Source organism: Ailuropoda melanoleuca, chromosome 7 (genome assembly GCF_002007445.2).
Source record: "Ailuropoda melanoleuca isolate Jingjing chromosome 7, ASM200744v2, whole genome shotgun sequence".
Lineage (NCBI taxonomy): Eukaryota > Metazoa > Chordata > Mammalia > Carnivora > Ursidae > Ailuropoda > Ailuropoda melanoleuca.
This window is the reverse complement of record NC_048224.1, coordinates 8,255,300-8,268,323: the sequence shown is the minus strand read 5'-3', so window position 1 is coordinate 8,268,323 and position 13,024 is coordinate 8,255,300. Positions and strand designations below refer to the sequence as shown.

General features: G+C 44.0%; 1 protein-coding gene across 2 annotated transcripts; it reads left to right on the top strand.

Moving 5' to 3' along the window:
* Positions 1-5,529: 5,529 nt before the first annotated feature.
* On the top strand, positions 5,530-12,820 carry CER1 (cerberus 1, DAN family BMP antagonist). 2 transcript variants are annotated; one of them, XM_002915938.3, is made up of 3 exons: positions 5,530-6,965; positions 9,196-9,741; positions 11,468-12,820. In XM_002915938.3, exons 2-3 carry the CDS (start codon positions 9,241-9,243, stop codon positions 11,780-11,782), a joined length of 816 nt encoding a protein of 271 aa, XP_002915984.1. In that variant the 5' UTR covers positions 5,530-6,965; positions 9,196-9,240; the 3' UTR covers positions 11,783-12,820. The 2 variants fall into 2 exon arrangements, with proteins under 2 accessions (XP_002915984.1, XP_034519800.1); XM_034663909.1 differs by having other exon boundaries at positions 8,185-9,741.
* Positions 12,821-13,024: the final 204 nt, after the last annotated feature.

Genomic DNA, 13,024 nt, shown 5'->3' with positions numbered 1-13,024 from the left:
GACGTGGGGCTTGATCCCAGGACCCTGGAATCATGACCTGAGCAGAATGAAGGCAGATGCTTAACCAACTGAGCCACCCTGACGCCTCTGTTTGTCTAAATCTATCAAATTATACACTTTAAACACATGTTTATTGTATGCCAGCTGTATTTCAATAAAGCTGTTTGAAGAAAGAAAGAAAGATTTCTACAACATGGAAAATTTTCAAAAGAAAAGAGAGCTCTAAGCATAACAATATCCTTAGTTCAGGGCAGTACAATACTGGAGTAAAGTTATGTGATTTAAATATCCAAAGAAGAACGCTTAGTGGAAAATTATATTGTCTCCATTAAAGTGATAATTCTATCACATAATGTTATTTTAAAATAGCAGAGTATAAAATAACGTATGCATCATTTTAATAGCTACCTTGGAAAAAGCAAACTGACACGGGAGACAAACATGAGGCGGGCTTCTGTCACGATTCCACCATTTACTGGCTATGTACCTTAAATTCTTTAAGCCTAGGTTTCTTATCTATAACATGGGGATAACAATAATGTCCTGGAAAGATTGTTGTGAAAATTTAACATGAAACTACAGAGAACATGCCCAGAACATAGTAGGTACTCAATAAAAGATACCTTTTTAAAAGCCGTGGTGTGTGAGAGAGAGAAAGAGTGAGAGAGAGAGAGATGTAAAGTACCTGGAAGAGAGTGACAAGTTTTTTTTTAAGATTTTATTTACTTGAGAGAGAGCACGAGGAGGAGGAGGAGGAGGTGGGGAGAGGGAGAGAAGTACAGGGAGAGGGGCAGAGGCAGAGGGACAAGCAGAATCCACGCTGAGGGCGGAACTCGATTCAGGGCTCGATCCCAGGACCCTGAGATCATGACCTGAGCTGAAGTCAGATGCTTGACCGACTGAGCCACCCAGATGCCCCAAGAGAGTGACAATTTGAAACAGTGCCTGTGCTCACCAGTAAACAGGGAAGGAGGATCTGGGGGTGGGAGAATCAGGGTTTTAAAGTTCCGTGTGACAAGTGAGAACATTCCCACATGTTAGGACATTTGTGTTGAACATAGAAATGGTTCCAGTTTTTGGAGAAATCCAGATGACCAAGGAAGCCCTTTTTAAAACCCCAATATGCCTTGCTTTCAGACATGATCTATGAGACACAGATCTCATTATAAAGAGAGATGCTAGCAGATGGTTTTTCACATGATGGAAAAGAATTATTTGTTGCTAAGGACTTGAAGGATAGTTCTTTTCTAAGAATGGCTCCTCCATGGAGCCATGTTTTCAAAATCTCCCTTTGCATTCAGTGTTTAAGGAACACGCTTGTCCTGTGTCTTGAGGATTCATCCTGCCCCCGGATGAACATGTGAAGAATTAAATGGTGCTAAATGGAGAGAAAGACAGTTCATGTTGTACGGGCGTCAGGAAGGATTCAGGCCAGAAGTGAAAGGACAGAAAAAAACAGCAGAATGTGGCTCCCAGGAAATCTCCTTGCCTACGGATTTCCTACCCACCAGAATCCTTGGGTCATTTTAGTGACTAGCCTCAAATAACCAGCTTCCTAGAGTTTCAGATTTGAACCAAGAATCGAACTTTTGCAAATGTGACAAAGACCTGCCCAGCTTTATGGCCAACTTGGGCCCAGGGTCAGGTACGCAACAGAGGGCAGGTCTGACTGGAAAGTTCTGCTTTGCTTTTGCATTTTATTGTCATGATTTTTTCACAGTTTGTCTCATGTCACCTTGTTACTTAATTCCCACACCTCCAAGGGAAAAGGAAAAATGTGTAATATTTTAATATTTATATTACAGATACTTAACATTATGTTTCTGCATAGGTGTTGCCAAGATAGTCAAGCCAACCTTTATTTATGGAGGGTAGAAAATATAAATCTGTCTGAAATCTTTCACAAAATGAAGGTCTTAATATTTCCAGAGTTGATTTTGGTGCCTACACTTGGAGAGTCTTAGGAAAGGGTTGTCAATACAAGGTGTCATTGTTTTAGGTTTCCTATCCACGAGTTGCTTTTTTTCCCTCAACTTCCCTCTCTTTTGGCAACTTCTCCTCGCATTCTGTCCCACATTTGGCCCCGAGTCAGCTGAAAGCTTTGCAAGTTGATTTTCCATTCCCATCTGAATTTTAGCTTAGCTGTGGAACTGTTTTCCATGTGTTTTTAATCATTTGTCCATGTGTTATGAGCTTATAGGGACAATATGGTTCCCCCAAGCTGCCTGCATTGTATAAGCAGAAACTGGCAAGGTAGCCAGTAGGGAAATGGTTTTCAGACAGATGCCCCCTATACTCATTTGTGTTGGTGATACACCACCCCCATCTTCCAACTGGAGGAAAACAATTTACAAGCTGTGTAAGTCACCTAACACAGATAGAGTCTTCTGGCAGGAGCTACCTTTTCTAGAAGTGTAATTATCCTCTAGGAGAAACTTGCCTGGGGACTGTGGCTGGTATGACAAAGTTCAAAGCCCTACTCTGAGGCTGTGGCCAGGCTGGGAAATAAAGAAAGGTCTATTCTGAGTCTTCCCAGGTTCCGTGGAAATTTGATTTTAAAATAGAGTCTGAACACAGAGAACTCAGGATAAGTTCTCCAGGACAAAGAGATATCTCTTAGAAAGTAAAGCCCAACAAGGCCCTGTGTCAGAAGTTTCCATGCACATTTTTATTGGATTCAGTATGTTAAAATAAACATTCATTAACCTCCTAAGTATCGAGCAAGGGACCAGGAACAGAAAAGAAACAGAAAAATTCATTGAACAAAATCCCTGTTCTCAGGGGCTGATAATGCCATCTCCAGCAAACACAGACCTTGCTCTGGGGAGTGTCCTCTCCCTAGTTAGGAGGACACACATGCGCCCAAATTAAGCCAAGTCTGAGGAATCGCTAAATGGACGAGTAAAGAAGAGATCTGGCTTCCAGAATCCCAGAGAAACTCTGGTGTTCTGCGTGAGACAGCTCCTTGTAAATCCCCCACTACCCAGGGAGCTGGCCAGATGGCAGTTCTGCTCTTACAGCTGAAAGCTTCAGGATTTTCGTAGCTGCCTTGGCCACTCTGACCTTCCAAGAGTGGACTGGAAAGGAGGAATGAATCAGTATGGTGGGATGGTCAGATGGGAGGGAACTCTCGCATCTGCTGGCTTCCATCTTTCTCTGTGGAAGAAGGGATGAGATCATTTGCCGAAGACCATAGAAGAGGAAGAACGGTCAAAGGCTGGGGATAGTTAAAGAAGACTTAAAAATAATCTATAGAGAAAATGCAGACAGAGTTGACTAGAGTAATAGGAAAGATTGCTGGGGAGGATTGAGAGTTCTGTTAAGAAGGAGGGTATTTAACGTATAAGGAACCAATATCTGCCACCTTGTCGTCCCTGCCAGCATTCCACAACCCAGATGTGGCCCAGAGAAGGTGACAGCTGGGTGTTTCCAGAGTTGGAAATTCCTGGATGGGGGCAAGAGAAGGACAAAGGGGCGAGGGAGTTGGGAATATTGCAAATGTGTGAAGCGATGGACCCTGAATCCAACCCAGATAGGGAAGGAAGTGAAGACCAGAGAGCTTAGAGATAGTCTTTCCTTCATTTTTACAACCAGTATTTTGAGCACCTTCCATGCGGAAGGAACTGTTCTAAGGCCTTAGATGGTGATTCCAGAAGACATGGCCCGGCTTTCATGGGCTTTAAAATCTAAAGTGGAGACAGATGTTAAAAATGTTCACACAAATCACTCTAGCTACAACTGTGGTAGGACCATTACAAGGATAACGGGGAGCACAGGGAAGGACTACAGATCTGAAACGATAGAAAGTGATCGTGAGAGAGTGCAATGTGAAACCCACCATGTAGAGGTGAAGGCTTTCCTGATAAGAACAGTAGTCGAAATGGAGGGGGGATGGGGAGGCCTGGGGAACAGGAGTCATCAGACTTCAGTTAGGGCATTGAATGGGGCGTCATGTCATACTGATGGCCTGTTGTTGGGCAGGCCCATCCGTGTGGACACTGACGTCACCCAGGGTGTTAGCAGGATTAGGGGTGAAAAGAAAGGCAATGAGCCCGATGAGGAAGGCAGGGTGGGCGGTATTGTCCCTGGCAAGGTTTAGGGACCTGGAGCGCCTGCCATCCTATGGCTTCCATGCTGGAAGCCGGAGTTGGGAATCAGATAAAGGTTTTCTGACTTCCAGACCAGAGTTACTTGCACTTACGTTACTTTTCTGAGAGCAGCCCTCTGCAGAATGAGAAGCGATCAAGGTGAATTTTAAGGATGGGGAAGAGGCACAGGGCAGAGGCTTAGCATCAGTGACGGCATCCTGGTGTGACTGTAAGTCGAGGCTGTGGGCAGCGGGGACCAGTGGGTGGCGGGATGGTGGGGCGCACGGTGACGTTGCCTCAGCTGCCTTGACCTTCTTTGAGATTTGCAGGAGCCCTCGCTACCATCTGGGTAAGTAGCGGATTAGTCACATTGTCAGTGGCGTGTGCACAGTGATAGATACATCCCCAGTTGCAAAAAAATGGAACGTTTCTCCATGGTGCGGGAGTGTTTGGTACAGAAAGCAGACGATCACTGGAAGTGCAAATGGAATACTCTGACCCTTAAAGGTAACTTGGGGATCAGTGCCTGAAAGTGAAAAGGGGAAAATTTTTTTGTGACATGCTCCACCATTTGATATATATCCTTTTCTGCTGGCTCCCCATTTGGTTCTCTTTGAGCAGTGTGTTAGTTTGCTAGGGCGGCCATACTGAAGGGTCCCAGACTGGGTGGCTTGAACAACAGAAATTTATTTTCCTACTGTTCTGGAGGCTGGGAGTTAGAAATTGAATGCTGGTAAGCCTGTTTCTTTCTGGAAGTTCTCTCCTTGGCATGCAGACTGCCATCCCTCCTGATGTCTCCACATAGTCTCTCCTCTTTCTTCTTCTTATGAGGATACCGGTCTTACTGGATTAGGGCCCACCGTAATGGCTTCATTTTAACTTCATTACCTCTTTAAGAGCCTTCTCTTCAAATATGGTCATATTCTGAAGGACTGGGGGTTGAATCTGCAACACGTAAATCCTAGGGGGACACAATTCAGCCCATAACAGGTGACAATTTTAAAAGCTTGAATATAAATAAGTTGGTAACAGTGATTCCCTCCATGACAGGACAGGAAGCCTGGGAGGTCACAGGAAGATTTACCTTTAATTGTACACTTTTTCGTATTATTTGAGGTTTATTACTGCAAGTATTCATTATGTCATCAAAAATAAGAGAAAAATTATTGCATTGATTGTACATCCTTGCACTCAACACCTTTCCTTCTTTCTTTCTTTCTTTCTTTCTTTCTTTCTTTCTTTCTTTCTTTCTTTCTCTTTCTTTCTTTTTTCAGAAAGAGCAGGGGTGGGTTGGTGAGGGGCAGAGGGAAAGGTAAAGAGAATCTCAAGCAGACTCCACATTCAGTGCGGAACCCGACTAGATGTGGGGCTCGATCCCACGACCCTGAGATCATGACCTGAGCTGAAATCAAGAGTTGGATGCTTCACCGACTAAGCCACCCAGGCGTCCCTCAACACCTATTTATTGAATAAAATTAACATAAACACAGTGTGGCAGTCCACTGTGCCTTTGGAATTTGGATCTACTTGGAAGTCCTTGATGAGTACAGGAATGGTGCCGGCCAAGGTTTTGCTCTTGTAACTTATCCTGAAGAAACTAATCTCCCTCGATAGACTGAAAACTCCAGTGGGCCTGGGTGAGGACAACCTCACCATTTTATCCCCGGGACCACGCACAGAGTTGGCACTCACATGTGCTGTGTGAATGAATGCATCCGTGAGTCCAATAAGCAGAGAAGCTTCGGGGAATAAGGTTCTTCCTAATGTGTCGGTTCCATAGAAAGTGGCAGGGAGGAGAGTGCAGAGGGGAGAGTTCATGTTTTGAATAATTTACTAAACTAAATCAAGATAGAAGGTTTAAGGGGAAACCACCCTAATTTGCCCTAGTCCTTGTTCTGTGAGGAAGAAAAACTGGAAGATTCTGCCTTCTTTGGGGTTCCTTTAAAACAATCTAGCCCCCTACAACCCTATTGCTTTTCCATATTTTGTAAAGAGAGGTAGCTGGGAAGCAGTGGCATGCACCCTAAGCAGATTTCTTTCACAGATCATTCACCCAAATTCCCTTTTCTGCCTCCCAATTTACCTCCAATGCTCACCTCTGACCCTAACTCTGCCTCTCACCTTTTGTTGTTGTAGGTCCGGGGTTTCCAGGGAAGAACTTAGCTTCCTTGTTTCGCCTCAGAGAGCACTAGACATTTTACAGCTCCCTTCTGAGAGTCTGTAACAGGGGTGCAGAGAAACATGGCTGCTAGGTCCTCTCAGGCACACTGGGAGCTCCACCTGGTCCTCAAGACACTGTAGGGCCCAGGAAAACCAGGTCAAGTTGAAAACAGAGCTCAGATGAAGCCGAGCATGAGTTGTCAATGCGAATGAATGAATGAGAAGATTAGCCCCTCTGGCTCTCATGCAGGCTTGAGGTTGTCCCCGGAAGTGGGCTTCGCCTATGTAAGTCCAGGCCTGCCTCTCATCCTGGCATTCGGTGCTACGTACACCAAGAATCCCGAGGTGCTCTCTCCACACTTCCACCTCCGGCGGAGTCTGGAGGCCCCCTCCTCACCTCCCTCCATTTGGCTTCATCCAAACTGGGGGTAACTAGATGCGTGTGTCACTGAAGACCCACAAAGGCAGCATATTTTTGTTAAAAGCTGCAAACAGTTCATGCTCTTAAGAGTAAGCTACAACGTATCGCCTACACAGTTTTAGATTTAAGGACACCGTGGTGAAAGGTGAGCGCCATCTGCCTTTCGCTGTAAAAGACAAGGGTTGAAGACAGACTTCCGTTCTCAGCACGGAGGGCTTTCCTTTGCTGGCTTTATCCTTCAAGATACTGGTACATCTTCTCAACGGGAACGACAGAACAGCAAAAGCAAATTCTGCGTGAGTAATTTTTATTTATTTTTATTTTGTAAGATTTTATTTATTTGAGAAAGCGAGACAGCATGAGCAGGGGGAGGGGGAGGGGCAGAGGGAGAAGCAGGCTCCCCACTGAGCAGGACCTGAGCTGAAGGTACTAAGCCACCCAGGCGCCCCTGCATGAGTAATTTTTAAATGACCAAACACCAAAATTAGGATCAGAAGAAGGGGAGTTGAGGACTATGGAAAGGTTAAAAATGGGTAACTGACGTCCCTGCAGCTAGTATAGTTAAATGACAAAATGTGCAGTGCCACTGGACTTTGCAACCTGCTTGAGCGCTGGAGCCAAGTTCTTATCACTTTCTGTCATCTGCTAGTGCCTAACATGATGTCTCTCCCACAAAGGGAGTCCTCCGCAAATTTTAATTCAATAGAAATATTTAAATTTTATCCTATGTGCAGAGCTGGGCAACCTGAGATCCTGAGTAGAATCCCTGGGGCAGTCTTTGGTTTGGGGAAATGCTAGCCACTGGAATTGATGGCAATGGAACCTCAGGCACTGAAAAGTAAGATTTAAAAGAAATGGGGAAACATAGCTGGTGTCCAGACCATATTTATAATCAGGGCAGAGGGGCCAGCTCTGGAAAACCTATTTCATTGGATAGTTGAGGGGAATCAAGAAATTCAAATAGAAGGCAACTTTAAAAAATACTTTAAAGAAATGGCAAATACTAATGCTCATTTAGTTTAGATCAAGTGTATCTTAATTCATACTAGCCCAGGTCCTGTGGGTATTTGGTACAGGCAAAAGATGTGTCTTCTGAGAGAATTCTGGAAAACGATGGTCCATTTAAAAATAGTTCATTATTTAACTCATTTCAGGCTTTGTGTCGCAGCAATCAGGCATGAGTATTAAAGGGAACACAAATGTCTGGAAAAAAGATTCCAGTGGGTCAATTCTTGGAAAGAGAGCTTAATCAGTATGAAAATGGGGACAATGTTCCAGGATTATGTGTGTTTCTAGAAGCAAAGAATATGGTAATTAAATTAAAAGGGAAGAAATAGAAGCAAGTATGGGATTAATTTCCAATGGAAATGCTATTCAAATGGCGTGAGGGTCAACTGCATTCAATTCTGGGGTTTTAGTTTTGTGGATCTCTTTCTTTCTCATACCCTTGCATGATATATAACCTTTTTGAATGATAGTCTTGCCGTCTAACAAATTTTCCTTTGATTCCTGAAGAACCACGTCTGTCTCCATCTTTAGTTAACCTGGCCATCGATTACTGAGGAATAAGGAAGATGATGTGGATTCTGGGAGGTAAAGAACGGACCAGCCAGTTTCAGGCCCTGAGCTATCAAACCCGGTTCTTAGAATCCACGTTCTCCAGTCTGGCTCTTTGTTTAGAGAAAGAAAAAAACCAATAGGGTGGCTTGAGGGAGACATTTCCCCATCTTCACTGAAGGCCGAGGAGAGATCTATTACCGAGGATCCTGTGGAGAAATTTGTGAACAATTGGAAGAGTTTATCTGATGGCTGACCGGTTGTGAAATTTAGTGTCGAGTATTTGATTCTGAAAGTGAGGGGATTAATTTGGGAATTGTGAATTCCTTGTGTGGAAAAGGAGAATGTATTCCCTTTGTTCTGTTGGCCTACAAAAACCAACACCACCAACCACATCTAAGTGAGAGGGTCGGCCCTCTGCTCAACAAAGTTAACATTCTTCTGTTTCTTCCTTTTCCGTCCTTACAATTTTGATATAGTTATTTGGCTGCCTTTGTGTGTGTGTGTGTGTGTGTCTGTGTGGAAAGCCTAAAGGCCTGGGCTTTTGCTAAATGTATGCCTTTAATTTTTATCTGATATACTTCTGTCATAACATCTTGTTTTTTTGATCCCAGTGCAAAGCAGATGTACCACAAATGTTTGTTGACTCTGGTCCTTCTTCTAATAACAGTGATGGGAAATCCGGGGAAAAGAATGTGTTGTTTTCTCAAATACTGCTCTGTAAATCTCAGACGATAAACTGCCAGCTAATTACCCCCTGGGTCCCAGGCTTTCACTAGGGCCTTCTAAAATACACAAAACTCAAGTGAAGGCATGACACCATTAGCACTACATAATTCAAGCAAACAATAAATGTGTTTACTCCGCCTGGCTACTGACCACCTGCCTTTCCATCCCACAAGGCAGGTATCTATATATAGGATCTCCTTGTTTGCCTTCCTGCAGAGAGTGAGCCTTTCTTTCCTTCAGGCCTCACCATCTGTGAATCCGAAAGAAGCCTGGGCCCCCGACAGCATGTGTCTTCTCTTACTTCAGCTGCTGGTGCTGCTGGCTTTAGGGAAGGCTGCACAGGCGTGGGATGGCCGCCCAAGGCAGAATTCGGTCTCCCCTGTGCTCCTAGAAAGGGATCGCAGAGAGCTCCCCCTTGGCAACCACGAGGACGCTGAGGAGAAGCCAGATCTTTTTGTCGCGGTGCCCCACCTCATAGGTGCAGGAGAAGGCCAGGGGCAGCGAGAGAAGATGCTGTCCAGGTTTGGCAGGTTCTGGAAGAAACCCGAGAGAGACCTGCACCCACCCCAGGACTTGGTCCATGAGCGCTTCCCACCTGGGACCCAGGCCGTCACTACTCAGCTGAAAGATGGGATGCAGATGGAGAAATCTCCTCTTCGGGAAGAGGCCAAGAAATTCTGGCACCACTTCATGTTCAGGATGAGTCCAGCTTCTCAGGGCATCATCCTGCCGATCAAAAGCCACGAAGTCCATCAGGAGACCTGTAGGACAGTGCCCTTCGGCCAGGTATCTGCTCTGGAGGGGGAGGGGATCAGAGTGGGCAAGAAAGGGGCAGACAACTGGGACAGGTGGAGAGTAGGGGAGGGGGGTGCCAGGAGCCTGAGTCTCGCCTAACTTCCAGATTGGACCCTTGGGCATTCATCATAACATGTGGCAAAGTATGCTTATGCTCCCCAAATTTCCTTCTAACTTTCCATTGTTTCTTGGTATTCTGGAAGTGCTGTCAGAATGGTATGATGGTACTGCTCAGATTAGTAATCATTCATACTGATGGCACAGACCTCTGTTTTAGGGGGCTTTACCTATCTGAATGCTGGAGGTGTTCTGTCCGGAGAGAGAAGTAAGACCGTGCCCTCGCTTAGGAGAAGTGGGAGCTTAGAGCAATAACCAGAACATCTCTCTAGCTATACCTCTATGCTCTGTTGGGATGTGGGCGAGCAGGTCGACTCTCCCTGCAGATAAGGTGGGATACATTGGACTCCTCACTGAACACTCACATACACACGCATCTCGGTCCTAATCTCTGCATTTCCCACCCAACTATTTCATAGGCTGCCGGACAGAAGTTGCTGCATCGTTTCTAACATGACTGCAGCAAGAAAACAAAAAGATTTAATTTATTTCTCATAAGCTTTCAAAAAATAATATCAGTGTGAAATCACATTTTCTCCCCTCAGAAACACCTCCTACTTCACGTCGTGTTGGCTGATTTGTGGTTACTATGCTTGATTCTGAACTATTGAGACAAAGGGGCATTTTCTACTAGCCCCTTCCTCCAGTCAGTCCTGGCAAGCCCCTCGCTCCAAATGTTAAATTAAATTGAGAAACTGCATCAGGTCCTTAAACACGAATATACTGAACCCAAAGCAAAGCAAGGGAGAGTGAAATTTTACAGTCCAATAATGCTACCCAATTATGCAGGCAGTATTATAAGGTAATTGACTGTGTAAGGCAGTTAAGTATTCTGCCTGAAAAGGCAAGGATATGTAGCAATAAGTCCATTATCAAATAATAATGACCGCTTTGTTGGCCACGTGCAATGAGAAAATTGCTCCCAAGAATCGTGCAATTGAATTTCCTTTGAAACTCTTATTTTGAATTCTATTGCTAATTAAATTAAAATTAAGGTGTTTGACTCATATATCTTGAAGGGGACATAAGGCTGGGTGAAGAGGGGATGGAAGGGGCAAAGGTGATGTAATGCATGATGATTTGCGGACGTATGTGCTATCACTTTGCCCCATGCAACTTCGTAGATGTGAACGTACGACAGGCCCTGCAAAATAGAATAGAATTCATCTTGATGTTCTGATCTAGTCCACGAGCAGTTGAACAAACACGTACGGAGAATCTATTATGCATAATGCACTGTGGGGCGTAGGAAGATAAGGCACGCTACGTGTATAGGAAGTTAGCCATTCGAATTTTTTCAACTGGTAACATCCAATTAGACAAAATTTCTTAAAGTTTGGCATTTAAGATGTAAAGCATTTTCTCATTAACTTAGAGATTTCCTAAAGGCTAATTTACTAATCTACTCAATAAAAGAAATTCAGTGGAGGTGGCTCTATGCCCTTAGAGATTAACCATCACTTGGATATTGTAAAATATCCAAAATTGGAGAGCTTTTGACATTTTAGTCTGAATTGTCTTCAGACTTACAGTCTATAGCTTCTGCCTCACGTGTGCTAATGACTCAGGATAACTGAGTGGAGATGTCTTTGCCTTATAGACGATCACCCATGAAGACTGTGAGAAAGTAGTTGTACAGAACAACCTTTGCTTTGGGAAATGTGGGTCCGTTCGTTTTCCTGGATCTGCACAGCACCCCCACACGTTCTGCTCTCACTGCTCGCCTGCCAAGTTCACCACGATGCACTTGCAGCTGAACTGCACCGGCCTTGCCCCTGTGGTCAAGGTGGTGATGCTGGTGGAGGAGTGCCAGTGCAAGATGAAGACCGAGCATGAGCATGGACACCTCCACCAGGCAGGCTCCCAGGCAGAATTTCATGGCCAGGATCACTTCATCCCAGGATTTTCCACTTAAAAAGAGATCCCACTATTACCTTTGAAAAGCAAAACAACAATAGCAAAGGTGCTGGAGTATTCAGCTTGGAAGTATTAGTGGGTGCACACTATTTTAAGGAAAAGGTGGTTCCAAAGTAGTAAGATAGAGCAATTTAGAGGCAATGGTGTTCATCTAGCTTTGGGTACATATTTGGGTTCTAGTCGTGGCTCTGCCCCCCTAGCAGGTCGATGTTAAGGAGCTGTGGAAGCTTTCTCCATCTCGAGGGCTCCATCTCTATGTGAGGAACTGGAATCAGATGACTGCTAACGTCCTTTCCGCTACGAATGTTCCATGATCTAGGGTCTCCGCGTTCCGGTAAAAGTGCTCCATCTGAAGTTGGAGAAGAAATAAAGTGGACCCTAAAAATTGGCTTTTTTACATAGGGACAGGGAACAATCGTTGGTAGCCACACAAGTACCTCCACGATGGGGAAATAAAAATATATGACCAGTACCAGACTTAAAGTTCAATCCAGAGATGCCAGTGAAAATACCCGAGGAATTCCAGTGGACGTCAGATTAAATAAAGTGCAAATGCTTAAAAACTGAAACAATTTACAGGTGAAATTCTTTATCCACGTGCATTTTGGATTAGGTAGTAAGTTAGAGTTCTGTGTTGGGATGACTGTTTTTTTTGCTGCAGTCTAAAAACTTCGTATTACAGATTTTTTATTCTGTAAATGCCATACTTGCGAGTTCTGAAAATATTCTGAATATTTTAATGTATTAAATTTTAGTGTATGAAGCATCCTGGGAAATGTCATGGCATTCAATTGTCTTAAATTCCGTCTTAATGGTTTTTTCTGTCCCATAACTTAACGTGCTATCTTAACGTAGGTATCTGGAGACTACCTACCTGGAGCATGTCTCAAATGGCTTCAGAGGCTAATGATAATGCCCAAATGTTTCTTCTGACACTTCCAGCAGTTTTCTGTTAACAGAAAAGTCACTGTCCTTAGTGATTCCATTTCTCTTTCTGTATTTATTTGTATTCATACATTGTACAGACTGGCTTTCCCTCACCCTATTTCTTTTTCTATAATCATTCTTTAAAAAATTCATATTAAAATTATTTGAATTATTTGAATCCTATTACTTACAGAATACACAAAAAGGCATTGCCCAGAATATTGATTTATTTTAAAGGAATCAATGTATATACTTTAATTCTATTTCTCTTCAGTCACACCATGTAATGTGGCATTCCGAAGAAGCAGATGCA